Source organism: Sinocyclocheilus grahami, unplaced genomic scaffold, assembly GCF_001515645.1.
Source record: "Sinocyclocheilus grahami isolate Dianchi unplaced genomic scaffold, SAMN03320097.WGS_v1.1 scaffold229.1, whole genome shotgun sequence".
In the NCBI taxonomy this organism is placed as follows: Eukaryota; Metazoa; Chordata; class Actinopteri; order Cypriniformes; family Cyprinidae; genus Sinocyclocheilus; species Sinocyclocheilus grahami.
This window is the reverse complement of record NW_015505408.1, coordinates 58,760-85,370: the sequence shown is the minus strand read 5'-3', so window position 1 is coordinate 85,370 and position 26,611 is coordinate 58,760. Positions and strand designations below refer to the sequence as shown.

The following is a 26,611-nucleotide window of genomic DNA, read 5'->3' as shown; positions in this document are numbered from 1 at the left end:
CAGCATCACAGTATGTTAAGGGGCGTAACATTTCCGTCACACGCTTGAGGTATTCAGCCAATCACAACACACTGGATAGCTGGCCAATCAGAGCACACCTCGCTTTTTTAGAACGATGAGCTTTGTAAAAATCGACGCATTTCAGAAAGGCGGGGCATAGAGGAGAAACAATAATGTACATTATATGGAAAATAATGTGTTTTTTTAACCTTAAACCACATAAACACATTGCATTACACCAAATACACAAAATAATGTTCTTTTTAGCAATGCCATATGACCCCTTTAACAAAACCGATCTCTGCACTGCAGAAGAAACATTTATACTGCAAAATTATAATATAACAAATAATGTTATGAGCTTGGTGTTTTAAATACGTTTTTTTTTTAAATATACAAATATGAAATGTTGGAAAAAATGCAAAGATAAGCTACTTTTAAATATGAAAATAAACCGCCAGTAGGTGGCAGCAAGTGACTGTCTTAAGTGAGTCATTGAGGCATTTATTCAAACGATTCGTTCAGATGGCTGATTCATTCAAGAATTGAAGAAAAGTGTCTTTATGAATGGACCACTGAATCATCTCAGAGATGTTCGACTGTTTTACTGTGATCTTTGTTTTAAACAATTTTCCTTACCCAAATCGAGCAACAACAGTCAACATTGACAATATTGTACTAAAATGTATATTAACTCTTGTATAAAATCAATGTCAAATTTGCAATCTCGGTTTTCAGGTTAAACTTCACTCTCTTGGTCGTGTCATGTTGCTTAACTAGGCTATATGTTATAAATATAAAAACTAAGTTAAATTTTTACCGCAGTATGTTTCCTCTGTGTGCAGTTGTGTTCATTTGTTTTGATTTCTCCACGAGATTGTTAAACACAGACAGGCTGCGCGAGCCTCAACTGGCGCGACCTTGATGTTACTGTTGATTATCTACTATCAATTGCAGTTTACACCGAATGTAATAAAATCAGAATAAATCTCACCGAAATTTCGGTGCGTAATATTAATGCAATTAACACACTACAGTTAAAATAATAAAGTGCTATAAGTATACTTAAAAATGATATTAAAACAATGTTTTAAACTGTGAGTTAAACTTTATTACAAAGTACACATTAAAAAAATTATGAAAGTGTACTTCTACACAAGTTAATTTGGTACAAAACTGTAGAATTAAACAATTTAAACAGAATTAACCATTAACAATGTGATTTACACATTATAAAAAGTAATGAGTAATATTTAAAAAAAAGAGATCAGGTTAAAGTACTTTGTTAGCTTTTGCCTGCCAAATATGGTTTCCTGATCAGGCTGGTCTTGTTTTCTTGGTTTTAAATCAGTTTACACACTTGGCATTCCAATTTTAAGCAATAATAACCACTGTATAGTAAATCCACAATATAAAATGTACTACTATAACCGATGCAATTGATCCTTCAATAGGTGAAATTCGGACTTTCACACAACAGCACAAAGTGTGAAATGTAACAAACTGCTGTCACACGATGCAAACACGACTCAAACGCTGTTCTGATGTGTACGGCAGGAAATCAAGCTCTCAGGTAGTGAAGAAGAAGCAGGTCCAGGCCTCTGAGGCTATGGCGGAACAAGCCTACACAGTGCCAACATTCAGGGAGAGGTGAGATTTTATTGGCTCCTGCATCTATTACAGTTCAGAGGGCTTTTTAAAGACACTGTAAGAGAAACCCTGAAGCCCGCTTCCATATTTACAGATGACAAAAAAAAAGACTAAACCTGTGCATTTTGGAATGTAACTTTTAATTTTTGCGTCCGCAGGGCTCCTGAAGGCATGCAGGAGTATCAGAGAATGGCGACTCACTTTGGAAGAGATTTGGTTCAGCTGCAGCTGGAGCTGCACAGGATGAAAGTGGCCACAAAGGAGCAAGTGCACAATATTGAGATTACTAGAGAGGTGAACATCATCTTAAACATCTCTCTTTTCTCGAAATACCTCAATGTTCGCCCCAAAATGATCATTCTGTCATCATTTGCTCACTCTCGTGTTGTTATTCCAAACCTGCCGGCTTTTTTTCTTCTGTGGAGCACAAGAAGATATTTTTAACAGTGTTGTGTATTTTGTCCATACAATGAAGGTCAAAGAGTTCCTGTATTTTAACAGGTGCAGGGAATGATGCCTTTGAGGAAGGATTATCCTGTTGAGGTTCCCAAAGCACCGGACTTCCTGATCAGTCTGAGAGCTCACACTGTGTGGGAAAAGACTCCCGTCAAGCTGTTCTGCACCGTCTCCGGCCAACCCAACCCTATTGTCAAATGGTTTGGATTCAGTTTTATATTCCAAAACCTTCATATAACTTGCTTTAGTAACGATCTGATGGCTTGACTTAAACTTCAGCAGCATAAACTGTGATATTATTTGAATAATCTCAGCGAAAAGGTGATACAGTCATTGGATTTTTTTCATGAAACATTTAGCTGTAAATTGTTTGTGAAACTGTGCTTAAATGAATTGTCACATGCATTTATTCTGCTCATGCTTCATTCATGAGGTCCTTTATGTCTCTGCTGTAGTTTTACTCTCCTACTAATTTGGTTCAAATTAAGCATAACTGTACAGTATTTCTCTGTATTGGCAGGTATAAGAATAATGTTGCCATTGAACCCTTGAATGCTCCTGGAAAGTACAAAATTGAGAACAAGTACGGGGTTCACAGTCTGATTATTAGCAGGTAAGACCTCACACACTCTCAGTTCACAGTTAAGCCTCTAATAGTTTCCTTGTTCCTTTTTAAATTTAGAGTGGCTAACATTTAAACAACACCTCAAGTTTCTCTTTATTACACATTTACTGTACCTAAATCAATTAGCAACACATTTTCAAGAGAGCTTAGCTTCAATATTTAATCACCCTTATGTCTTTCAAAACCCATTTGATTGTCTTTCTTTCATGGAACACAAAGCGAGATATTGCAAAGAATGTTCAAGCTGCTCTCTTCCATATGAAAATGAATGGTGACCTGTAAAAAAAAAATGTTTAGAATTTTTACAGAAAAAACAAATGCTAGTGAAAAAAAACTCTTTATTGGATAACTATTAAGATGCATTATCATATACGGTGAAATATTGTAATTGTATATATTTAATACATGTACTTTTACTGTAATATACTGTACTGTCATTGTTTTATTTTGCAAGTATTTATAATCTATGGTCATTTATAACAGTAAATCTACATTCCCAGAAGTTTCTATAAGTAATGCATCTCTTTTTTTTTATTATTAGTAATGTACTTTAGTGTGTTTTGAGTTGCATTTTATGTTATTTAGTTTTTATTGTGATGGTGTTTTGTCAATCACAGCTGACAGGTTGACTCTTTAGCAAATATCTGACTTTTTAACCATACATTTAACAGGATATTTTTTAGAATGTGAGTGAGTTTTTCAAGGCCACATTGTCAGTGACTAATTATTTAAAAAAAATGCAATATTTTCCTCTCACAAAGATACAGTATCATCTGATTTAATATAGCTTACAAAGCATACAGACTTTTATGGTGCTTTTGGTATGTTTTTGAAGAAAATGGACAAAAAGCCTCCTGTCCTCCATTCACTTTCACTCTTTGTGCAACTCTCCGTTTTCCATCTGTAATGGTCTGCGAAAATGAATGAAGTACACTTTCCAATTTAGTCCCAGTGCGGTTCGTCTTGAAGAAGTCTCAGCTGTTGGTTCTGCTTAACTTAGCTATGCGTCATTCGATCCTGGAACGCCTGACGCCTGTGAAGACTCACAGCCGCCATTACAGTAGCACCTCTCAGAGATCCCATGCCGTCGCAGTGGCCGCTGTTTGGTCTGACCAGATGCCCATTCATTCTCAGAAAAGCTTGTTGTATGTTTTCCTACGGCTCTCAGAGAGAAATCAAATAATGCAAATTCAAAAGCAAATTGTTATATTGGTCAGGACAAACATCTCTTATGCATTGCAAAGGAAAAGGAGTGGCTCTAAAATAGTCCACAGGGACTGAAGGTCACATTTCAGTGCTCTATTCTCACTCCTTCGAGTCCAACACACCTGCTGTCTTGTGAGATCATGTACTGGATGCAAAGTCTCTCCACTCATACCAAATAGTTCTTGAAAGAGGAACATAGAGAGCGTGTTTCCACCCTGTTAACTAGCCAAATGACCACTGGCAGATAGTGAAACAAATGTTTTGTCTCACCTTTAAACCTGAAGTGTGTAATTTTTCCATTGTGATATTTTCTCCTTTCCCAGATTAATATGCACAGACAGCTGACTATTTGCTGGAATCTGAATCTGCCTTTTTTGTCTGACAAACAAACCAGACTGGAGAGTAGATTAACATCGGTGGACTTGAACTTGAAAAATGTGTATTGACGTCTATATGCGGTGGAAACAAGATACTTTCTGATGTTCATTCATGTTTATTCCATGCTATAACTAGTAAAGAGGATGAGTCGATCGGTTCACGTGCTACAGTGATCTGTCATGATATATTAAAAGAGCCACAAAACGAAATTTATTGTTTGAATTTCTTAAAAAAATGAAAAAAGCTGTGACTTTGTTTCATACCTAAAGTAACCTGCTCTGGTGCGTTGTTCGTGTCCTCTTTGTTCCGCAATGTTTTCTTCACTGCGTAAAAACATGGCGTGGCGTGAGAGCACCATGGTTTGTCAGACATAGCAACAGTAGGCTAATGAAGGGGGGCGAAGTGTCAAAAACTTGCGAAGTGTCAAAAACATGATTTTTAACAGGGAGCCCCCCTCGAAATGCTGAATGGACTTGTTTTGGGCTAGATTTGTGTAGAAATTGGGTGGGTTTTGTTGTGAACACCTGGCAACCCTGGTCTCTCAGTTTTTTTCCTTTCATTGAAAGTCATGAAAACACTATGGTGGAGTTTTTCTTTTGCTTTTTGAGTAAATGGGAATGCAAAAAAATATATTCGTGGTACTCTCCCATTCAGTGCTCTCGAAGTTTACACAACTATGACTTTCGCTGCTGAGAAACCCCGAAAATGTCAATAAGGTTTATAGTGGCACAGAAATCACACACTTCACCTTTATTTTGTAAAGTGATTTGTTATATAATTTAGAATTTAATCTCTAATGCTAATTGTAAGTAATCATTTATTCACCCTTATGTTGTTCCAATAATAGTTAATAATAGTTTTTTTTGCCATCCATACAAGTCAGTGGGCATTGAAATTATTTGGTTATGAACATTCTTTGAAATATGATTCTTTGAAATATCAAAATTTGTGTTTCATGGAAGACAGCAAGCCATACAATGACAGGGGTTTGAAACAACACGAGTAAATGATAACAGAATTGTAACTAATCTGAGCCCATATGGCCTCTATAATATGACTTTTGAAAGACACTAAAGATAATTCTTTATATTTCTGGTTAGAACACCCCTGTTTATTTACATTGTGAAATAGTGTTGTTTGATTGCAGATGTGCAGTTACTGATTCTGGAGTGTACAGTGTTGTGGCAACCAATCCGCATGGAAAGGCCACTTCCAAGGCTACTGTCTGTGTCAGGAGTGAGTGTGTCTTCTTTTCTCCTCATCTTTTCTCTTCTCTTTTGGTCTTTCAGTAATTTACCTTGCTTGTCTTTCCATGTAGGGCCACTAGGGGGAGGAGAGCTCTCCCATCTGCCAGGGCAAGGTGAGATGGAGCTTGCGTTTGGCTGAGGCCCAGGTCTGAAGGACCTCTTACTTGAGATCATGAGCTATAAATATCTGTTCCAGACGGAAAGCCTTGATAAGACATGGAAACAATGTCACATTTTTCCCAGGGTTCATTTGTGCTTGTAAACAGAAGGCAGTGTGATAAACACCTCCTAGAGCTGTCAATATACAAACAACATGTGTTCATAGTTACTGAATCCTTAGTTATTCTCATAGATTCTCAAATGACTTGAAGAACTGGGTTGTGGAAAAATAATGAACAGAACAAATTGCCTTTTTTGTGTGAAAGTGCAAATTGGTCCTCCAGCTGTTCCTTATATGTACATTTAACTTTTCCGGCCTCTTATTGCTACCTGTCCCAACTTTTTTGGAATGTGTAGCTCTCATGAAATCCAAAATGATCCAATATTTGGCATGACATTTCAAAATGTCTCACTTTCAACATTTGATATGTTATCTATATTCTATTGTGAATAAAAATATAAGTTTATGAGATTTGTAAATTATTCCATTCCTTTTTTACTCACAATTTGTACAGTGTCCCAACTTTTTTGGAATTGGGTTTGTATGAAATATATGAAATATGAAGACAAATAGGATTTACCATTTCACAGGGATGAAGTTTATATCTTGGGGATTTAAGCAAATTAAGTATGGTTGCTAAATATATAAATAAATGTAAAAATAAACAAAACAAACAAAATATAAATGCAATTAAATATATTACAAATAAATAGTAGTACATTAAAAATAAATAAAATACATACAAAATAAAATTAAAAACAAAGTTTTTTTAAATAATATATCATCTTCTTAAAGAAAATATTTTAAAGTCATGGAAATATCTCTTTTGCAGCTTTAAAATGTTTCATATAGGTTAGAAATTTGTCATTGTGAGTGCAATCTCTATAATTAAAAGATCCACTAATCACTTTGCAGCTTTAAAATGTCATATAAAATTAAAAGTGAATGCAAAGTTTTTCAAGTCAACTCAAAAGCATTGAAATATAATTTTTCCTATCAGCTTATAATAATCTTTAAAAGTCATCTGTTGTGGTTATTTTTGGTAGCTTTTAAATATTTCGTATAGATTAGGATTTATTTTTGTGACGGCCCTATCTATAATCACGAAAAACGGTCATGGAAAGTCATTGTGTTAAAATAAATAAATACATAAATGAATATGAGGAATTAACTCATAGATTTATATCACACAAAAACATTAGCTAAACATGCTTTGCACAATCAAATGGCTTTGTTTAATTATTATGGTGCACATCTGACACATGGGTGGAGTCTTAGGTTTATATTGCGTTTCCTTTAGCTCCTCTGTTGGGCATTCATCCCAGCAAGCTTGAGGTGACCCTGCTGGAGTCATTTGGAGTGACGTTTGGTACCGAAGGAGAGTCTGTCGGTCTGGTGGCCAACATGGTGGTGGTGCCTGATCTGCCAAACCTGCCACCCGAGGCCATGTGGTACAGAGATGGTGAGAGGCTGCATTTCTCAGTCTGTTTAGAAGCACTGAAAAAGCTAAACCGATACTAACACTTTGTATTTGTGTGTGTAGATACATTGCTGATGCCATCCAGGTGGGCTGAGATGTCATTTGGTGGTGGGGTCGCCAAGCTTACACTTCCTCACCTGAACAAGGATGATGAGGGTCTTTACACGCTTCGCATTTGGTCCAAGGATGGAACTGCTGAACACAGCGCTTACCTGTTTGTTAAAGGTACAGAATATGTGATGCATAAACTAACCATCACTAAAATAACTGGGAGGGGGACATGGGTGTGGAAAAAACATGAGATTGGAGGAATAATTACAATAAAATTTGTGTTGTGTTTACCTTTCCCTGCGAAACAAAGATTTGTGAGCAAACATATTGAAATATTGGTTTTGGAGAGCTATTACATTTAGTCTAACACTTAAATGAAAAAGCAATCTAATTGCTTTTTTGATACATCCATTAAATGACATATATATATATTTGAATATGTCTGTATTTGTTTGACAGATGCCACTCCCACAGTGGCCGGGGCCCCTGGAGCCCCCATGGATGTTAAAGTCTCTGATGTCAACGCAGATTACGTCCTGGTTTCCTGGAAACCTCCAAACACCACCCATGAGGCTCCCATCACTGGATACTTTGTAGACAGGTGAAAGTTACAAAGTCAGAATTGTGCAATTCTGAGAAATCAAAACAGAATTGAGAGATATGAACTCGCAAGTCTGACTTTTTTTCTCAGAATTGCGAGTTTATATCTCACGATTCTGACTTAATAACTTGCGGCTGCGTGTTATGAAGTCAGAATTGTGAAGTATAAACTCATGAAGTATAAACTATAAAAAGTATAAAATATTATATAATTTTTTTCCTCTCAAAATTCTCAATTTTGAGTTTATATCTCACAATTCTGAGGGGGAAAAAAGTCAAAATTGCGAGTTTATATCCCGTAAATCTGACTTTATATTTAGCAATTCTGAAGTCATTTCTCAGAATTGCGAGTTTCAGTATCATGCAATTATGAGACAAAAAAATCTCAGGAGCTTTTTAAAAAAAAGTATTCAGTTGCAGAAATGGGCATACATTTTTATTATTTAGATAAATAATTAAGAGTTAAACGCACAAAAAAAAGACATGTTAGACATATTTAAAAAAATCTTACATACATCTTGCATCTTGCAGACGCAAGTCAGAAACCAAGGACTGATGCATAAACTAACCATCACTAAAATAACTGGGAGGGGGACATGGGTGTGGAAAAAACATGAGATTGGAGGAATAATTACAATAAAATTTGTGTTGTGTTTACCTTTCCCTGCGAAACAAAGATTTGTGAGCAAACATATTGAAATATTGGTTTTGGAGAGCTATTACATTTAGTCTAACACTTAAATGAAAAAGCAATCTAATTGCTTTTTTGATACATCCATTAAATGACATATATATATATTTGAATATGTCTGTATTTGTTTGACAGATGCCACTCCCACAGTGGCCGGGGCCCCTGGAGCCCCCATGGATGTTAAAGTCTCTGATGTCAACGCAGATTACGTCCTGGTTTCCTGGAAACCTCCAAACACCACCCATGAGGCTCCCATCACTGGATACTTTGTAGACAGGTGAAAGTTACAAAGTCAGAATTGTGCAATTCTGAGAAATCAAAACAGAATTGAGAGATATGAACTCGCAAGTCTGACTTTTTTTCTCAGAATTGCGAGTTTATATCTCACGATTCTGACTTAATAACTTGCGGCTGCGTGTTATGAAGTCAGAATTGTGAAGTATAAACTCATGAAGTATAAACTATAAAAAGTATAAAATATTATATAATTTTTTTCCTCTCAAAATTCTCAATTTTGAGTTTATATCTCACAATTCTGAGGGGGAAAAAAGTCAAAATTGCGAGTTTATATCCCGTAAATCTGACTTTATATTTAGCAATTCTGAAGTCATTTCTCAGAATTGCGAGTTTCAGTATCATGCAATTATGAGACAAAAAATCTCAGGAGCTTTTTTAAAAAAAGTATTCAGTTGCAGAAATGGGCATACATTTTTATTATTTAGATAAATAATTAAGAGTTAAAAGCACAAAAAAAGACATGTTAGACATATTTAAAAAAAATCTTACATACATCTTGCATCTTGCAGACGCAAGTCAGGAACCAAGGACTGGGTCCAGTGCAATGACTCCCCTGTGAAAGTGTGTAAGCTGCCCGTCCACGGCCTGAGCGAAGGGGCTTCCTATCACTTCAGAGTGAGGGCTTTGAACAAAGACGGCATCAGTCTGCCTTCCAGGATGTCTTCTGGAGTGACCGCTGCAGAAGTGGAGAGTGATGTGGAAGGTAGGTCTAAAAACAGCAGATAAGACATCGTGTGCTAAAACAGGACCAGCATAACCCACATGATTTAAATGAGCTGTTATAATAAACTGAAGCAAAATGCGAGCTTGCATCAGTAGCAAAAAAACAACAACACTTCTTCAAGCTCCAGACACCTCTGGCTTTAGTCACGGTAAGTGTACAGGATGCAGCGTTCAGTTTCATGTTTTGCTTGAATTTACAAAGAGAATTTTCTCACAGGTGTGATCCAAGTGCCTTTTTTCAAATTTCAAATTCATTATATGCCTTTAGTGTCACATTTGAAATACACATTTCAAGTAAGTTGTACACAGAAGCTTAAAGGCATCTGTACTGGTGATCTTAAAAGCAGTCCGGTGTTTAATATTTTGAAATGGAATCACCCAACCTGATGGAAAATTGAAGTATTATGTTTATGTACTGTGAAACAGTGATTAAAATCGAAGGGAAATATGACATTGCGATTCGACAGGAGGAACTACAAGGAGGTACATTCAATTTCAGATTTCACTGAGCCATTAATATCATCTTTCTCCATCCTTTCAGTCCAAACAAATGCATGCTGTCTCTGTCAAATTACAACTTAACACTTAATCCATTTTTTCATTCATTCATTTAATCTAGTAAAACATCAAGGGTTAAACAAAACCTTTTAATTACCTTTTAATTTTTAAGGAAGACAACTCTTCCTTGTGTATTATATTAAAAATATGTATGCATGGGACCATTGTAACCAAGAATAACGATGGAATATACATGGGCCTTAATGATTTTATGTTCAAATTCATTTGAATGGAAGGTGCCCAGTAACTAATCAAGTTTTTCTTCATTTTTATTCACCTGTTTGGCTTAATTTGAAGTAGTCCTGACTTCAAATTCATTTTTAAAAGTAAGGATATTACATGTCATCTCCCAATTAATATGAGGCCAGGTAAACCGCATATAAATTTAAATATATCATTAGAAAATAAATAGTAATAGTTTCTAAATGAATTGCAGCATGACTTCCAAAAGTATTTCAAGTCAGCTAATCAGACTGGTCTGACAACAAGAGCAAAAATGAATAAATAGCATCAATAATAATAATTTAGGTTAGATAAGGTTACATATTAAGTGTGAACTGGCTAACCAGCTAACCAATAATTCTCCAAGGCTGATTTAATACCATCCCTGCATTTAACCCAAAACATGTGTGTTCCTCAGACTGAATTTAAACAGCAAATACATGAGTGAAATAACCTGTTAATTAAATCCACCTAAATTAAATTAATCCAATTAAATAAATCTCAAAGTATTAAAATGTTTTTTTTCTGCAGTGTGGTCTAAATCCTAAAATTTTATTCACCAGGATATGACTAACTGAATTTTTGGCTGCTATTATTATTTTCTTACACAATTACTTTCCTTACGATATTCACAGTATATTCCGAGGAATGGTAAAGTAATCAATACAATATACTGTATGCCTTTCAGTTCTTTCTCTACCGTAGCTTTGTTTGTAGTGAACAAGTCCTCTGTTTTCGCCAAAAATTCATGTTGTCTCAACACATTAGTACTACAGTAAGTTACTAACACACTGCAAATAAGAGTGTATATGTAAAGTAGATGATGTGTTATGATGTAATAAACATCTGATTTATTCCTGTTTAGTGTATGTAACAATACCAGGTCCACCCACCAATGTGCATGCTACAGAAATAAACAAAACATACATTGTTCTGAGCTGGACACCACCTAGCCCTCGCGGACGGGCACCTGTGTGGTACCTCATTGAGAAGGTGTGTGTGTGCACTTTTTTTTATCTGTAAAAATAAACGTTTTTCTCATATCATGCTTAAAATCTATTAAATATTAATTATGTCAGTTTCTTAATCGTACTAGTTTTCAGAATAAACAATGTTAGACTTAAAACAGTCATGAAAATCAATACATAAAAATGCTATAAAATTGTGCTTTAAATGTAGTATTTTAATGTAATACATTATCAATGTAATAATGTAATGTAATTTTACAGTGCCAGTCATCATATTTGGTAAAAAGGTTGTTTTTCCCCATAATTCCTGGGTTTTTAAAGGGGAAACTCTCCATGACTTAGTGTGTAGGTGACAGTCACGTCTGGCAGAGAGTCAACACTGCGGTCAAGCTACGATCTCCCCGTTACCCTGTTTACGATACGGAGGACAAGAAATCTTACCGTTTCCGTGTAATCACTATCAACAAGTATGGCTCAAGTGAGCCGTCCGAGCCCACAGCACCCATCCAAAAGGTGGACCCTTATGGTAAGAAGGCTCTAAACTGTCAAACTGCAACGTAACAGTCCCGCTGTCGTGGTTGTTTAACTGTCAGATGCCAAACTGTGTGATATAAGATGTCCAGAAGATGTGAAAAAAATGCTACAAATGCTTGTTGTGTAATGACTTCCATGCTGTGTTTTGCAGGTGTTGTTTCGAATATTGGTATGTATGTTCATGTTACCACAGCCTTCTGCTTTGCGAAAAGGAAATCACTTAGCTCGCTAAAAGTCTGAAATATCACTGTGATCTTAAATGCTTTTCCATTTCACAAGAACTCTGACACTGTTGTTTGGCTCACATTTATTGTGTTTTAGTCCCACCTCAGCCCACATCCATCCACCGTAACATGTTCACTTTCAGCACGGCAGACTTCCACTCCCAGTTAAACCTGTGAAAATATATCTAAAAATTGTGTTTTGGTTTGTGCAGGTGTCCCCTCTGCCCCAGGACAAGTGATTGCTTCCAGAAACACTAAAACGTCTGCTTTTGTGCAATGGGAGGCCCCGAAACATGCTAACAACCTCATGGGTTACTATGTGGATGCCTGTCTGGTCGGCACCAAAAAATGGTTCCCTTGTAACCACAGGCCTTACAAACACACCAGGTAAAATGTGCACAAAACATCCAGATTTAGTTTAATTTAATCGCTTGAGAAGTCTTGACTGGTTTCTGGAGGTTGGTTTACATTGTGCTTGACCATCTGGATTTACATTCGTCAGGTTTGTGGTCCATGGTTTGGTCCCCGGAGATACTTACGTGTTCCGTGTGCAAGCTGTGAATGCTTACGGGTTGAGCGAAGAATCACAGGAATCTGCTCCTCTCTTCATTGATGCTGCTCTTTGTACGTATGCAACTATGCTGGCTTCTATAGCAATGTTACAAAGGTTATAAAGGATAAGACAATAAGTTAACCAAAATGGTGATTTATCGTTGGTTTAAAGGCACACTAAATATTTTTTTTGTTTCACTGGCCTGTATACAGCAGTGGTCTTGTAGTTTATATTGACACCTACTGGTGTGGATGTATTATCCAAACATCGTCAGTTGCATATGTAAAAATATGCAAATGTATCAAATAATAGACAGTATAAATTGTAAAATATTCAAGGTGTAAGAATAGTCGGAATATTAAAGTAGCATATTAAAGGTGCACTAAATATGTTTTGTGTTTTACCGGCCTGAATACAATAGTGGTCTTGTAGTTTATACTGACACCTATTGACATGGATGTATTATCATGCAAAAACAAACATTGACAGTTGGAGATGCAAATATAAAAGACATGTACAATTTCTCATTTAACATTTAAATAAAGCTCTGTGTTGTTGCCATAAATGCTTGTGTTATCTTATACAGTTGGCGCAGTGGAGTATGGTATGTATGTAATATATTTCCATTTATAAAGCGATTTAGCACTGATATTTACACACAAGCCTAATAAAATAAGCTCTAAAGTAAAGTCACGTCAGTGTGAGGTACACTTATTATAGGCACGTTTAATTCTTGACTGTTTGTGAATTTGTGTATGATACTGCAACTATAACCAATCACTGAATGTGATCTAATGTCACAGTCAGGGGCGGACTTAACATATAAGCGAGGTAAGCAGCCACTTAGGGCCCCGGGGAATCAGGGGCCCCCATCTGATATTGGCGAAACACATTTGCAGTATTGGGCAATGTAGCCAATCACAGACATATCTGTTGGTTTCTTGAATGCAATGACCAGAATCTTTAAGTTAGAATCCACTCACCGCTCAAAACGCTGAGTTTTTGTAAAGTGCTGAGCTCTGCAAGCTCGGGAATCCTCTCATTATAAGTGTAGATACGAGGTAAATAAGAGATTCATTGTGTAGTGTAGAGAACTTATTAATGGAATGTCGTGAGATTGCAATGAACTGTGTGAGTGACCGCTTTTAGTGATTATAGACGGAGCGCTCTGTGCACATTCTAGGCTGTAGACCGTCTGACTGTCTCAGACAGAGATATTCACCTCAGTAAAGAAATGATTGTGTTTCAAGTCATAATTTTATTTGTCTTGATGTTTCAAAGCGACTCTCTTTTGTGCTTTTCCTAGGTGTGCCAGTCCAAACACTCATATAAATGCACGAATGCAATGACTGGAGATTTTTGCTAATAATAGATTACATTTTCGATTTGTTTCTCAGCAAACCCTGCCATATGCCTTCAGAACACTTGGAAAATGGAATGAGTTGCATGGGATAATTTTATGCTTGTAAAAAAATTGAAGAAATTTAATATTTATGAAATGGACAAGTGCAAGCTTTTTTTTCTTCTTTGATAATGTCTTCTTTTGTGATCCAAAAAAAAAAAAGGTATCCTAATATGGCTTTGGAACAGCATCAGGTTGACTAATTACTGGTTGTGAAGGGATAAATAAACTATAAACAATGAGGGCGAGCGAGCAAAATAATGGTTAGGTGAAAAAGAGCACATAGTTATTGTGTTGGGGCCCTGGAATTTGCTTAAGTCCGCCCCTGGTCACAGTCAATGATTTAATCTTGCACCTGATTTTTATTTGATCCACAATGGCTCTAGTCACTCATAATGTATGTGATTGTCAGAACTGTTATCCATCTCGCTGAACGTTTTCCCCTCTGTCTCACATGATCAGCTACTCCCTCTGCCCCATACGGCATCAGTCTGCTGAACTGTAATGGATCCTCCATGACCCTGGCCTGGAAACGCCCCAAAAACACCGGCGGCTCTAAGATCACATCTTACTACCTGGACAAGCGTGAGGCGGGATCAGTCGACTGGAAGGAGGTTAGCCCCAATCCGGCTGCCCACAGGACCTTCACGGTAAAATATGCAAATGTATCAAATAATAGACAGTATAAATTGTAAAATATTCAAGGTGTAAGAATAGTCGGAATATTAAAGTAGCATATTAAAGGTGCACTAAATATGTTTTGTGTTTTACCGGCCTGAATACAATAGTGGTCTTGTAGTTTATACTGACACCTATTGACATGGATGTATTATCATGCAAAAACAAACATTGACAGTTGGAGATGCAAATATAAAAGACATGTACAATTTCTCATTTAACATTTAAATAAAGCTCTGTGTTGTTGCCATAAATGCTTGTGTTATCTTATACAGTTGGCGCAGTGGAGTATGGTATGTATGTAATATATTTCCATTTATAAAGCGATTTAGCACTGATATTTACACACAAGCCTAATAAAATAAGCTCTAAAGTAAAGTCACGTCAGTGTGAGGTACACTTATTATAGGCACGTTTAATTCTTGACTGTTTGTGAATTTGTGTATGATACTGCAACTATAACCAATCACTGAATGTGATCTAATGTCACAGTCAGGGGCGGACTTAACATATAAGCGAGGTAAGCAGCCACTTAGGGCCCCGGGGAATCAGGGGCCCCCATCTGATATTGGCGAAACACATTTGCAGTATTGGGCAATGTAGCCAATCACAGACATATCTGTTGGTTTCTTGAATGCAATGACCAGAATCTTTAAGTTAGAATCCACTCACCGCTCAAAACGCTGAGTTTTTGTAAAGTGCTGAGCTCTGCAAGCTCGGGAATCCTCTCATTATAAGTGTAGATACGAGGTAAATAAGAGATTCATTGTGTAGTGTAGAGAACTTATTAATGGAATGTCGTGAGATTGCAATGAACTGTGTGAGTGACCGCTTTTAGTGATTATAGACGGAGCGCTCTGTGCACATTCTAGGCTGTAGACCGTCTGACTGTCTCAGACAGAGATATTCACCTCAGTAAAGAAATGATTGTGTTTCAAGTCATAATTTTATTTGTCTTGATGTTTCAAAGCGACTCTCTTTTGTGCTTTTCCTAGGTGTGCCAGTCCAAACACTCATATAAATGCACGAATGCAATGACTGGAGATTTTTGCTAATAATAGATTACATTTTCGATTTGTTTCTCAGCAAACCCTGCCATATGCCTTCAGAACACTTGGAAAATGGAATGAGTTGCATGGGATAATTTTATGCTTGTAAAAAAATTGAAGAAATTTAATATTTATGAAATGGACAAGTGCAAGCTTTTTTTTCTTCTTTGATAATGTCTTCTTTTGTGATCCAAAAAAAAAAAAGGTATCCTAATATGGCTTTGGAACAGCATCAGGTTGACTAATTACTGGTTGTGAAGGGATAAATAAACTATAAACAATGAGGGCGAGCGAGCAAAATAATGGTTAGGTGAAAAAGAGCACATAGTTATTGTGTTGGGGCCCTGGAATTTGCTTAAGTCCGCCCCTGGTCACAGTCAATGATTTAATCTTGCACCTGATTTTTATTTGATCCACAATGGCTCTAGTCACTCATAATGTATGTGATTGTCAGAACTGTTATCCATCTCGCTGAACGTTTTCCCCTCTGTCTCACATGATCAGCTACTCCCTCTGCCCCATACGGCATCAGTCTGCTGAACTGTAATGGATCCTCCATGACCCTGGCCTGGAAACGCCCCAAAAACACCGGCGGCTCTAAGATCACATCTTACTACCTGGACAAGCGTGAGGCGGGATCAGTCGACTGGAAGGAGGTTAGCCCCAATCCGGCTGCCCACAGGACCTTCACGGTATGCTCTCCATGAAGCATCATATGACCCCTTTAATATCTATTCAAGAACTTATTTAAAAACTATCTTTATCTTTGGATTAAAAACATTACTCTAAATGTGTACCGTCGTTGTGTGTTTTCTGGATTGGTCTGTATTTTTAACATCTGGATCCAGGTGGAGAATCTGACCAGTGGAGTTTTCTACGAGTTCAAGGTTCAGGCTGCTAACTTGGCTGGAGTTGGCCTGCCGTCTGAGCCCAGCAAAGCTTTTGCCTGTGAGGCCTGGACAATGGCTGAACCTGGTCAGTACCCTGTTTACTGTCCGTATAAAGCAAAAGACCTAGAATCTAAAGATGAAAAAAAAATAGCTGAACCGCTCCTGTCATCGTTATTCATATACAGCGTTGGAAGGTTGCTTTGAAAAATGTAATAGGTTACAGATTATTTCAAATTTAATAAGTAGTGTAACTATTTCAATTAATGTATTAAAGTAATGTAACTGATTACATTTGATTACTTTTTGATTACTTTCTAATGAATGTTTTCAACTGTTAACCATTTTGAAACTTTTAAAGCAGGCACGGTTAACCTTACAGTAGGACTCAACACTGATTACTGTCAGACTTTCAAAATCCTTCTTCACATGAATTTTAAAGCACAGCCACCACAAAATCAGACTTCAGCACATCTTTTTACTTTGAGATCATTCTGAGGTTAAATGCAGATTTAAAATCATAACAAGAAACCGTTTAATAGCTATGATACTGTTTTTGAAATCAAATCTTTGCATAGCTATGACAGGAAACACTGGCATCTAACAATGCCTTGGAAAAAGCAGTTCATCTTAAAAAATAAAGCATGTACATAAACCCAAATGGGAAATAAAACAGTTAAGCATGTGTCCTTAACGCCTGAAAGATTGGTGTTTCATATTTTAAAGCAGTCAATGCAATATGGGAAAGAAATCTATCATATCTGTATGTGTGTGAAAATATTCAGATGTAACCCCGTTTGTGATCTTTAACATTTTCATAAGTAACTGGAACAGATTACAGTTACATTTATTTTGTAATTAAATGATGTAACTCTGTTACATGTAACTCCCCAACACTGTTCGTATATGGAGGTTGCACAGCAGAAAGTACCATCTTGTCTAAGTTCATAATTCCTCTCTTTGTTATCAGGCCCAGCGCACGACGTTAGTTTCTGGGAGGTGCGCGACACCTCCGTCCTGGTGCAGTGGAAGCCTCCTGTGTACAGTGGAGACTGTCCCATCACTGGCTACTTTGTGGACATGGCTAAGAAGGGCTCATCAGATTTTGCCGCTGTGAATGCTGAGCCAATTGGGCATTGCTACTTGAAGGTGTCACACAAAACCCCTCATTTTGTTACAGAGCTCTGTTGATATGTGATATGTGAAATCCATATTCAGATGTTTGTACACTGATCTTTAGGTGGCTGGACTAGAGACTGGAGCGTCATATGTGTTTAGAGTGCGGGCTGTGAATGCTAAAGGTGTTGGAAAAGCCTCAGATGTGTCCGATCCTGTATGTGCTAAAGCGCAGCCAGGTAACTGCAATACTGTATTATTATCAACTGTAAGCACTCGTTAACAATAGTGCTGCAACAAACGATTGAGATTTTTTTGTAAATTTGATTAATTTAACGCTTACCGATAATTTAACGATTAACGATAATCGTCGATTATTTCACAGATTAATCAGTAGGATTTGTTCTATTATTCAGCTTTTACAATTTGTGAAAATATCGAGTTATTCTAACTAATAAATAAAATAAGGCAATCGCTTCAGATTTTGAAAATTTCAAACAATTATATTACAATTGTAAAAATAGTTATACAATTACTTTTTAACAATAATAATCTATATTTTTGGCACACAAAATTAGATGACAGACAGCGTGACATTCTCATTCACCAGTTAATTACTTGTTTGAAAAAGCAACTCATTATTCTGCCTAACAACTGCTTTTGTAAGTCATATGGATATGGAACAAAATAATAGTAAATGATAAATTATATTATTCAAAACATTAGCTCTCTTAAAACACCTTATAGTGTTATAATAATCAAAACTGTACAGAGCTAGATTAAACTTTAATCTATAGAAACCAAACTATCACTTTAATGTAATAATGTTTATATATTTATTAATTTTTGCATTCACAAATAAAAAGATTTTAACTTTAGTTTGCTCCACAATGGATAGCTGCTTTATAACAGAAAATCAAATTGTAATTCTAACTGAAAGCGTTACTGACATTGTTTTTTCATACTGTAAATCTGCTTGCTTTTAATCAATCTATTGTATAAAGCACTATATAAATAAACGTGACGTGACTTGAGTGCCGACTGCACAGCTCATGCAAACATATACACATCGCTATGATTAGATGCTTTCTTAACTGCTGTTTTCCCACCGCTGTCATTTTTGTTCTATGTTTATTTCGTTATTGAGAGGAAAGCACACAGCACACGGCTGCCTTTACACTCCGGCTCTCATAAGTGCCGTGTTTTGTTCCAAACCTGTATTTCTTTCTTGCTTGGAACATAAAAGGTGTTTAGCAGGATGCCCGAGCTGCTGTTTCCCATATAGTAAAAAGCCAATAGGGTCACCTTTCATTGAATGGCAAAAAGTGGATTATGATTGATTAAACTACTTAATTTGATATTATTTTGCATTATTTTTAAGGTACAAAGGAGATTGCATGTGGTGTGGATGAAGAAACCGGAGACATTTTCTTAAACTTTGAAGCTTGTGAAGTTTCCGAGACCTCTAAGTTCACATGGTCAAAGTCCTACAAAGAAATCACTGAATCAAGCAGGGTCTCCATCACATCTTCTGGAAGACAGTATGTCTGATCTGTGTGGATTTTGTCATTTATTCAACCCAATCTCATGAGAATTTTTAAGTATCGTGCAAGTGAATGAGTTTGCACAATCTGGCTAGTGTATAAACGTATGATTTGTGGGTAAAATATCACTACCAAGGTCAAAAGATTGTACACCAATGTACAAATGAGATTCAAATGAAATTGCAATCAGTTTATCAAATTGCAAAATACTTACGAATTGTCATGAGACCGTGTTGCATATATTACATCATTACATAATGAAGTTCTGTAGCAAAGTGCTATAAATGAACGAGCTGTGTTGTGTTCTGTCAAGCTCTAAGCTGACATTTGTAAACACTGAGAAGGAGGATTTGGGCGTCTACTCTGTCACGGTGACCGACACAGATGGAGTTTCATCCAGTTACTCCATCAATGAAGAAGGTCAGAGATTGGGTTTAAATATATCTTTCGTTATTTACTTATGAAGAAGTTCAATTCATATGATACCTGTTTTCTTTTACAGAGCTCAAAAAAATGCAGGAGCTGAGCTACAACATCAAACATCCCAGTGAGCTGCCTGTGGATTGTTCATGAATGTTTTTGGTCGTCATTTCTTGAGAATATTAAGAAATGATTTGGTGTTTAAATGAATAATATTTGTACTTTTTTTATCAGTTGTACCGCTGAAGACGGAGCTGAATTATGAGATTCTAGAGAAGGGTCACGTGCGGTTCTGGGTGCAGGCTCTGAAGTTGTCCTCCTCTGTCAACTACAGGTTCATCGTCAACGATAAAGCCATCACGAGTGCTGAGGTACAAGCCAGCACTTCACTGCTCCAAAATCACTTATATGATATATGACCTTAGTGTTTCCCAAAAACCTTTAAACCATTTACTTTTTTAATTTAGGGGGGGAATTATTATTATTGTTGTTATTATTATTATTATTTACAAATAATAATAATACATTTACAAATAATAGCCCAAATTAGCCAGTTATTATTTTTGTTATTTATTCTTTTTATTATTGTATAATATATTAAAATCAATTATAATAAATAATAAAAACGACAAATAAATAATACACTTAGACTAGTATTATTAATATTGTTGTTGTTGTTGTTCTTTACAAATGATTATATATTTACCAATAATTACCTAAATTAGTTATTATTTATTAGTTTTATTTACTTTTTATTTACTTACATTTTTATTTACTTTTTTTATTATTTAAAAATTAATTATAATAGATAATAGAAAACAAATAAACGAATAACTAATAATAATAGGCAATTGGTGACATTATTATTATTATTATTATTATTATTATTATTATTATTTACAAATAATAATCAAAAACAACATTAGTTATTATTTATTTGTTTTATTGAATATTTTTATTTAATTATATAAAAAAAATTAAATATAATTTTTAAACAAATAATTATGATTTATTAGTTTTATTTAATATATTTTTTAATTATTTTAAAAAATTACATTTAAAAAAATAAACAAATAATTAATAAAAACAGGCAATTGTTGACATTATTATTATTTACAAATAATAATCAAAATCGGCCAGTTATTATTTATTTATTTTTATTATTATTATTTAAAAATCAATTATAATAAATAAATAAAAACTACAAAGGATTAATACAATTAGGCTATTATTATGATTAATATTGTTGTTGTTGATCTTTACAAATAATTATATATTTACAAATAATAAACAACATTAGTTATTATTTATTTGTTTTATTGAATATTTTTATTTAATTATATTAAACATTTTAAATATAATTTTTAAACAAATAATTATGATTTATTAGTTTTATTTAATATATTTTTTAATTATTTAAAAAAAATACATTTTAAAAAATAAATAAATAATTAATAAAAACAGGCAATTGTTGACATTATTATTATTTACAAATAATAAACAACATTAGTTATTATTTATTTGTTTTATTGAATATTTTTATTTAATTATATAAAAAAAATTAAATATAATTTTTAAACAAATAATTATGATTTATTAGTTTTATTTAATATATTTTTTAATTATTTTAAAAAATTACATTTAAAAAAATAAACAAATAATTAATAAAAACAGGCAATTGTTGACATTATTATTATTTACAAATAATAATCAAAATCGGCCAGTTATTATTTATTTATTTTTATTATTATTATTTAAAAATCAATTATAATAAATAAATAAAAACTACAAAGGATTAATACAATTAGGCTATTATTATGATTAATATTGTTGTTGTTGATCTTTACAAATAATTATATATTTACAAATAATAAACAACATTAGTTATTATTTATTTGTTTTATTGAATATTTTTATTTAATTATATTAAACATTTTAAATATAATTTTTAAACAAATAATTATGATTTATTAGTTTTATTTAATATATTTTTTAATTATTTAAAAAAAATACATTTTAAAAAATAAATAAATAATTAATAAAAACAGGCAATTGTTGACATTATTATTATTTACAAATAATAATCAAAATCGGCCAGTTATTATTTATTTATTTTTATTATTATTATTTAAAAATCAATTATAATAAATAAAAAAAACTACAAAGGATTAATACAATTAGGCTATTATTATGATTAATATTGTTGTTGTTGATCTTTACAAATAATTATATATTTGCAAATAATAAACAACATTAGTTATTATTTATTTGTTTTATTGAATATTTTTATTTAATTATATTAAATATATAATTTTTAAACAAATAATTATTATTTATTAGTTTTATTTAATATTTTTTATTTAATTATTATTATTTTTTATTTAAAAAAAAAAATAAACAAAAAAATTATAAAAACAGACAATTGTTGATATTATTATTATTATAATTGTTAGTAGTAGTAGTAGTATCATTAAAGTCACAATTAAAACCCTTGGTAAAATTATATTTAAAATGATTGTACTGTGTGTTTAGGGTTACAAAATCAGCCATGATGTTTCTACTGGAATCATCCAGATGACTATTGAGCACTTCACCAAGGCCAATGAAGGCACTTACACCATTCAGATCCACGATGGCAAGGCCAAGAGTCAAAGCTCACTGGTTCTTGTGGGAGATGGTAAGGGCTTAACAGTGTCTAAAAGTAAAAGTCCAGTCACAATGCTGTTGTGGGATAACTACAGAACCATAAAAACTCTGTGAGCAAATGTTCTTTGTATTTTTCTAATCTTAGCATTCAAAGTTGCTCTGAAGGAAGCTGATTTCCAGAGAAGAGAGCACATCAGAAAACAAGGTTTGTGAAGCAATGTAAATACCACAACAACAAAACATGTACCCCATATTGTCAGTATTGTTTGTAATATGTGGTCAGTTTTCATTTATTAATCTGTTGTATTATTCTGGTTCTCTCAGGCCCTCACTTCTCAGAATACCTGTCTTTCCATGTGATGGATGACTGCACAGTGATGCTTGTGTGCAAGGTAAATGCAACCCAGCATTTTAAGGACTATTTAACATTGATAGCAGAGTCTCATATCATTATTGTTTACACTGTAGCTGGCCAATGTGAAGAAAGAGACAACATTTGCCTGGTTTAAAGAGGATGAAGAAATTACCGTTGATGTTCCACCAAACCCAATGTCTGGATCTTGCTCTCTTCCAATCCCCATGGTATGATAACCGGCACTTCAGAGATCAAAGTTTAGAAAGCATTAACATAAATGCTGCAGCCTATTAATAAATGCAATATTTAACTTGCTTTGTTTTTATTGTAACTATTTTTTGTTCCAACAGTTCTCCAGAAAAGACCAGGGAATTTACAAAGCTGTGCTGGGTGACGACCGTGGAAAAGACACTTCTGTCTATGATATTTCTGGCAAAGGTAATGATATGTATTTCATTACTATATGTGTGTTATATATACCACAATATTACTGTTTTTACTGGATTTTTGTCAAATAAATGCCACCTGGGTGAGCATAAGATTCCCCAAACTTTTAAGTAATAGTGTATTTATAGACACACTATAATAAAAAAAAATTATGTAGTCACGATTATTAATTTTTTATTCTCTTTTTGTCAGTGTTTGAGGATATCATCAACGCCATCGCCAGTATTGCTGGTATGTTGGTTACTCTCGTCTGATTTTATGAACTGGCTAAAATCATTAGATTCACTTCCATTTTTCAGATCCATTTAAGAATAGTATCACTATTGTAGTTTGAATGTTTTGTGTGTTTCGTTACAGGTTCCTCTGCCTCTGACTTGGTTCTTCAGTGCACACCAGAGGGTATCAGACTGCAGTGTTACATGAAGTACTACACAGAGGAGATGAAAACTAGCTGGTTTCATAGGTACATTCACATAAAGAGAGACCAACCATATGTTCAGACTCAAATTAGATGATAATGAAATTATATGAGGCGTTATATGATAATATAAGCTTGAGATCAGAACAGAGTTTTTGTGTCGTGTTTGGTGGGTTTTGACTTTCTTTTGTTGTTCTGGCTTCAGAGAGAGTAAGATCTCCTCCTCAGAGAAGATGAGAATCGGAGGCACATCTGAGATGGCCTGGATGCAGATCTGTGAGCCCACAGATAAGGAAAAGGGACATTATACCATTGAGATTCATGATGGGAAAAAATCACACTCTCGCACCTTTGACCTTTCTGGACAAGGCAAGTGGAAGCTGGACTGCTGAATGCTATTGGTTCAGAATGTGACCTACAAATCGACATTAAATAGGTTAAACATGTTATATGCATACAAATACTCGAATACACATTTTCTATGATTAAAATTAATTTTTATATTTTTGGGGAGCATGAAGTGAAAAATGGAAGGGTTATAAAACTGATCAAATAATGGGAGCGCCATTTCAAACAAACACTGGCACGTGTTTTTAGAATTTTGTGGGGATTTTTATTCATCTCCTTTGTCATGGAAACATTTATTTGTCATGGACTCTTTTATAATGTGTTACTTACTTCTTGTAATGTGTTCCTTCATTCTAACAGCATACACTGATGCCTATGCAGAGTTCCAGAGACTTAAGTAAGAGAATCTCCATTGCTTCAGTTCATTGTCTTAACACAACTTTTTGTTCTTAGTTAACTCAAAAATGAAAATTTCTGTCATCAATTACTCACCCTCATGTCGTTCCAAACCCGTAAGACTTTTGTCCGTCTCACACAAATTAAGACATTTTTGATGAAATCCAAGAGCTTTCTGGACCTCCATAAACAGCAAGGGAACTACTACAGTCAAGTCATGCGTCACTGACACAAAAGAGAAGAAATTGTTGAATAAAGTCGTTATTTTTGTTTTCTTTGTGCACAAAAAGTATTCTTGGAGCTTTATATGATTATGGTTGAACCACTGATGTCATGTGGACTATTTTACGATGTCCTTACTACCTTTCTGGGCCTTGAACGTGGTAGCTGCGTTGCTGTTTATGCAGGGTCAGAAAGCTCTCAGATTTCATCAAAAATACCTTAATTTTTGTTCTGAATATGAACAGTTTTTTACGGTTAGGAAAGACATGAGGGTGAGAAATTAATGACAGAATTGTCATTTGAACTATCCCTTTAAGCATCAGCTCAAAAATAGAGCCAAACACTCATATTGTCTCTCTTTATTTCATCAGAGCTGCTGCCTTTGCTGAGAAGAGTGAGTATTTCCGAGAACTGCTCAAATGCAACATTAATAGGACTCTAATCTGGTTCATATTCATGCATACTTGAACTCAGGCAGTATAATGGAGTGTAAAGCTTTGTACAATGAAAATATTGTCATTAAATCAGCTTTGGAATGTGTACAGATGCCAGAATCATGACCCAAATTTTCATACAAATGGAAGTAACCAATTTATTATTAAATCAGTGTCATTTTTACCGAAATCTATTCATTCTTTTAATTTACCTAAGTTGGATATAGTGTCCAAATGTGTTATATGAACTATTTGCCCTCTGTAGACCGTGGTAGAGTGGTAGGTGGCCTGCCAGATGTTGTCACCATTATGGAGAAGAAGGTAGTGTATCTTTTACTTTTCCCACGTTCACTAGTATATATTTCTTTTTAATGCATTTCTAAGTGAACTGTGTTGTCACGAAGTGTTCATATACAGTATGATGGATTGATTCATAGAACATCTGCACATACTTTGTGACCTTTCACCTCTGCAGAGCCTGAGTCTTACTTGCACAGTGTGGGGTGACCCCAACCCAGAGGTCACCTGGTTTAAGAATGAGCAGGAGGTTGTGTCCGATGACCGCTTCAAGGTCACCTTCGAGGGCGGCAAGTTCGCCAGCCTCACTATCAATAGTGTGTACGTGGAAGATTCTGGAAAGTACAGCATCAATGTACGGAACAAGTACGGAGGTGAATTTGTGGAGATCACAGTCAGCGTCTACAAGCATGGTGAAGAGATCCCAGAGCCCAAACTGGGACAGATGGCCAAGTCCGTCGCTACCCCCAAGCCAGCTACACCCGCTCCAAAGTCCGCAAAGACCCCGACTCCGACGCCCTCCGTGAAGTCTCCAACCCCTACTCCACCTCCCTCTGTGAAATCTCCCACTCCAACTCCAGCTCCTAAATCACCCACCCCACCCAGATCCATGAGATCCCCCACCCCACCAAGATCCGTGAGATCCCCCACCCCTACTAAGAAGTAACTAGTAAACCATGGCTTATAGAATCTGAAGATACATGAAGTATTAATAGAGTTGATGTATAGTCTGAAGATGATCTGTTTTAGTTTGCTGCAGTAGTCTCCAAATCAGGATCTGTCACTGGTACAGCTGTGAGGTTAAACATACTTACAGTAAATTATCTGAGGGAAGAGACCTTTAAGATCAGCTTATAATGTACCAATGTACCAGTTTTCACCTCTGAAATAGATTTTTAAAAAGATTGTGTTTTATGTATTGCTTTCGCAGCCAAATGATAAGAACGTTGCTAAAGTGCTGTTGGGCCAGTCAAAATCATCACAAAGGCCACCACTGTCTTATCTGTCTTCGCTCTGTACCCTCCAAATGCTTGTTGGTGCCAATAAAAATCAGCCGACCTTCAGTAGTCTGAGTTGAATTTGTCTCAATAGGTAATTCTAAGTTAATTTGATTGAGTGTATTTTGGTTGTTGCTCTTTAATATAGCAAAAGCCATAATAAAGTATGAGAGCAAGTAATGTTGCATTGTAATTTCTCTGTATTGTTGTTTCCAGCATTTGTGAGTAGGCCTATGTTTACATACACAGTTATAATCATGCTACAGTGGATTTTTTGCGAAGTCAATTTACAGTCTTATACTTAGAGTGTAATTGAATATTTAAAGAGTTG

At 34.9% G+C, this 26,611-nt stretch overlaps 1 protein-coding gene across 2 annotated transcripts; it reads left to right on the top strand.

Moving 5' to 3' along the window:
• Positions 1-1,276: 1,276 nt before the first annotated feature.
• On the top strand, positions 1,277-26,349 carry LOC107597144 (myomesin-2-like). Of its 2 annotated transcripts, XM_016288088.1 has the most exons (35): positions 1,277-1,650; positions 1,809-1,944; positions 2,152-2,306; positions 2,627-2,719; positions 5,463-5,551; positions 5,634-5,675; positions 7,023-7,184; positions 7,266-7,427; positions 7,713-7,854; positions 9,351-9,544; positions 9,991-10,047; positions 11,210-11,337; positions 11,655-11,838; positions 12,283-12,457; positions 12,573-12,694; positions 14,488-14,675; positions 16,601-16,727; positions 17,610-17,788; positions 17,880-17,994; positions 19,137-19,296; positions 19,613-19,719; positions 19,802-19,846; positions 19,954-20,090; positions 22,252-22,396; positions 22,511-22,570; positions 22,690-22,757; positions 22,834-22,947; positions 23,071-23,158; positions 23,360-23,398; positions 23,525-23,630; positions 23,791-23,954; positions 24,294-24,330; positions 24,923-24,945; positions 25,251-25,306; positions 25,461-26,349. In XM_016288088.1, exons 1-35 carry the CDS (start codon positions 1,517-1,519, stop codon positions 25,947-25,949), a joined length of 4,422 nt encoding a protein of 1,473 aa, XP_016143574.1. In that variant the 5' UTR covers positions 1,277-1,516; the 3' UTR covers positions 25,950-26,349. The 2 variants fall into 2 exon arrangements, with proteins under 2 accessions (XP_016143574.1, XP_016143575.1); XM_016288089.1 differs by lacking the exons at positions 9,991-10,047; positions 11,210-11,337; positions 11,655-11,838 and having other exon boundaries at positions 1,281-1,650.
• The last annotated feature ends 262 nt before the right edge of the window (positions 26,350-26,611 follow it).

Excerpts from the sequence above, each read along its gene's own strand:
- LOC107597144 (XM_016288088.1), top strand. The coding sequence starts at position 1,517 with ATGCAAACACGACTCAAACGCTGTTCTGATGTGTACGGCAGGAAATCA. Across the intron at positions 19,720-19,801 it reads TTACTCCATCAATGAAGAAG|AGCTCAAAAAAATGCAGGAG; the intron begins GTCAGAGATTGG and ends TTTCTTTTACAG. Across the intron at positions 25,307-25,460 it reads TCACCATTATGGAGAAGAAG|AGCCTGAGTCTTACTTGCAC; the intron begins GTAGTGTATCTT and ends TCACCTCTGCAG.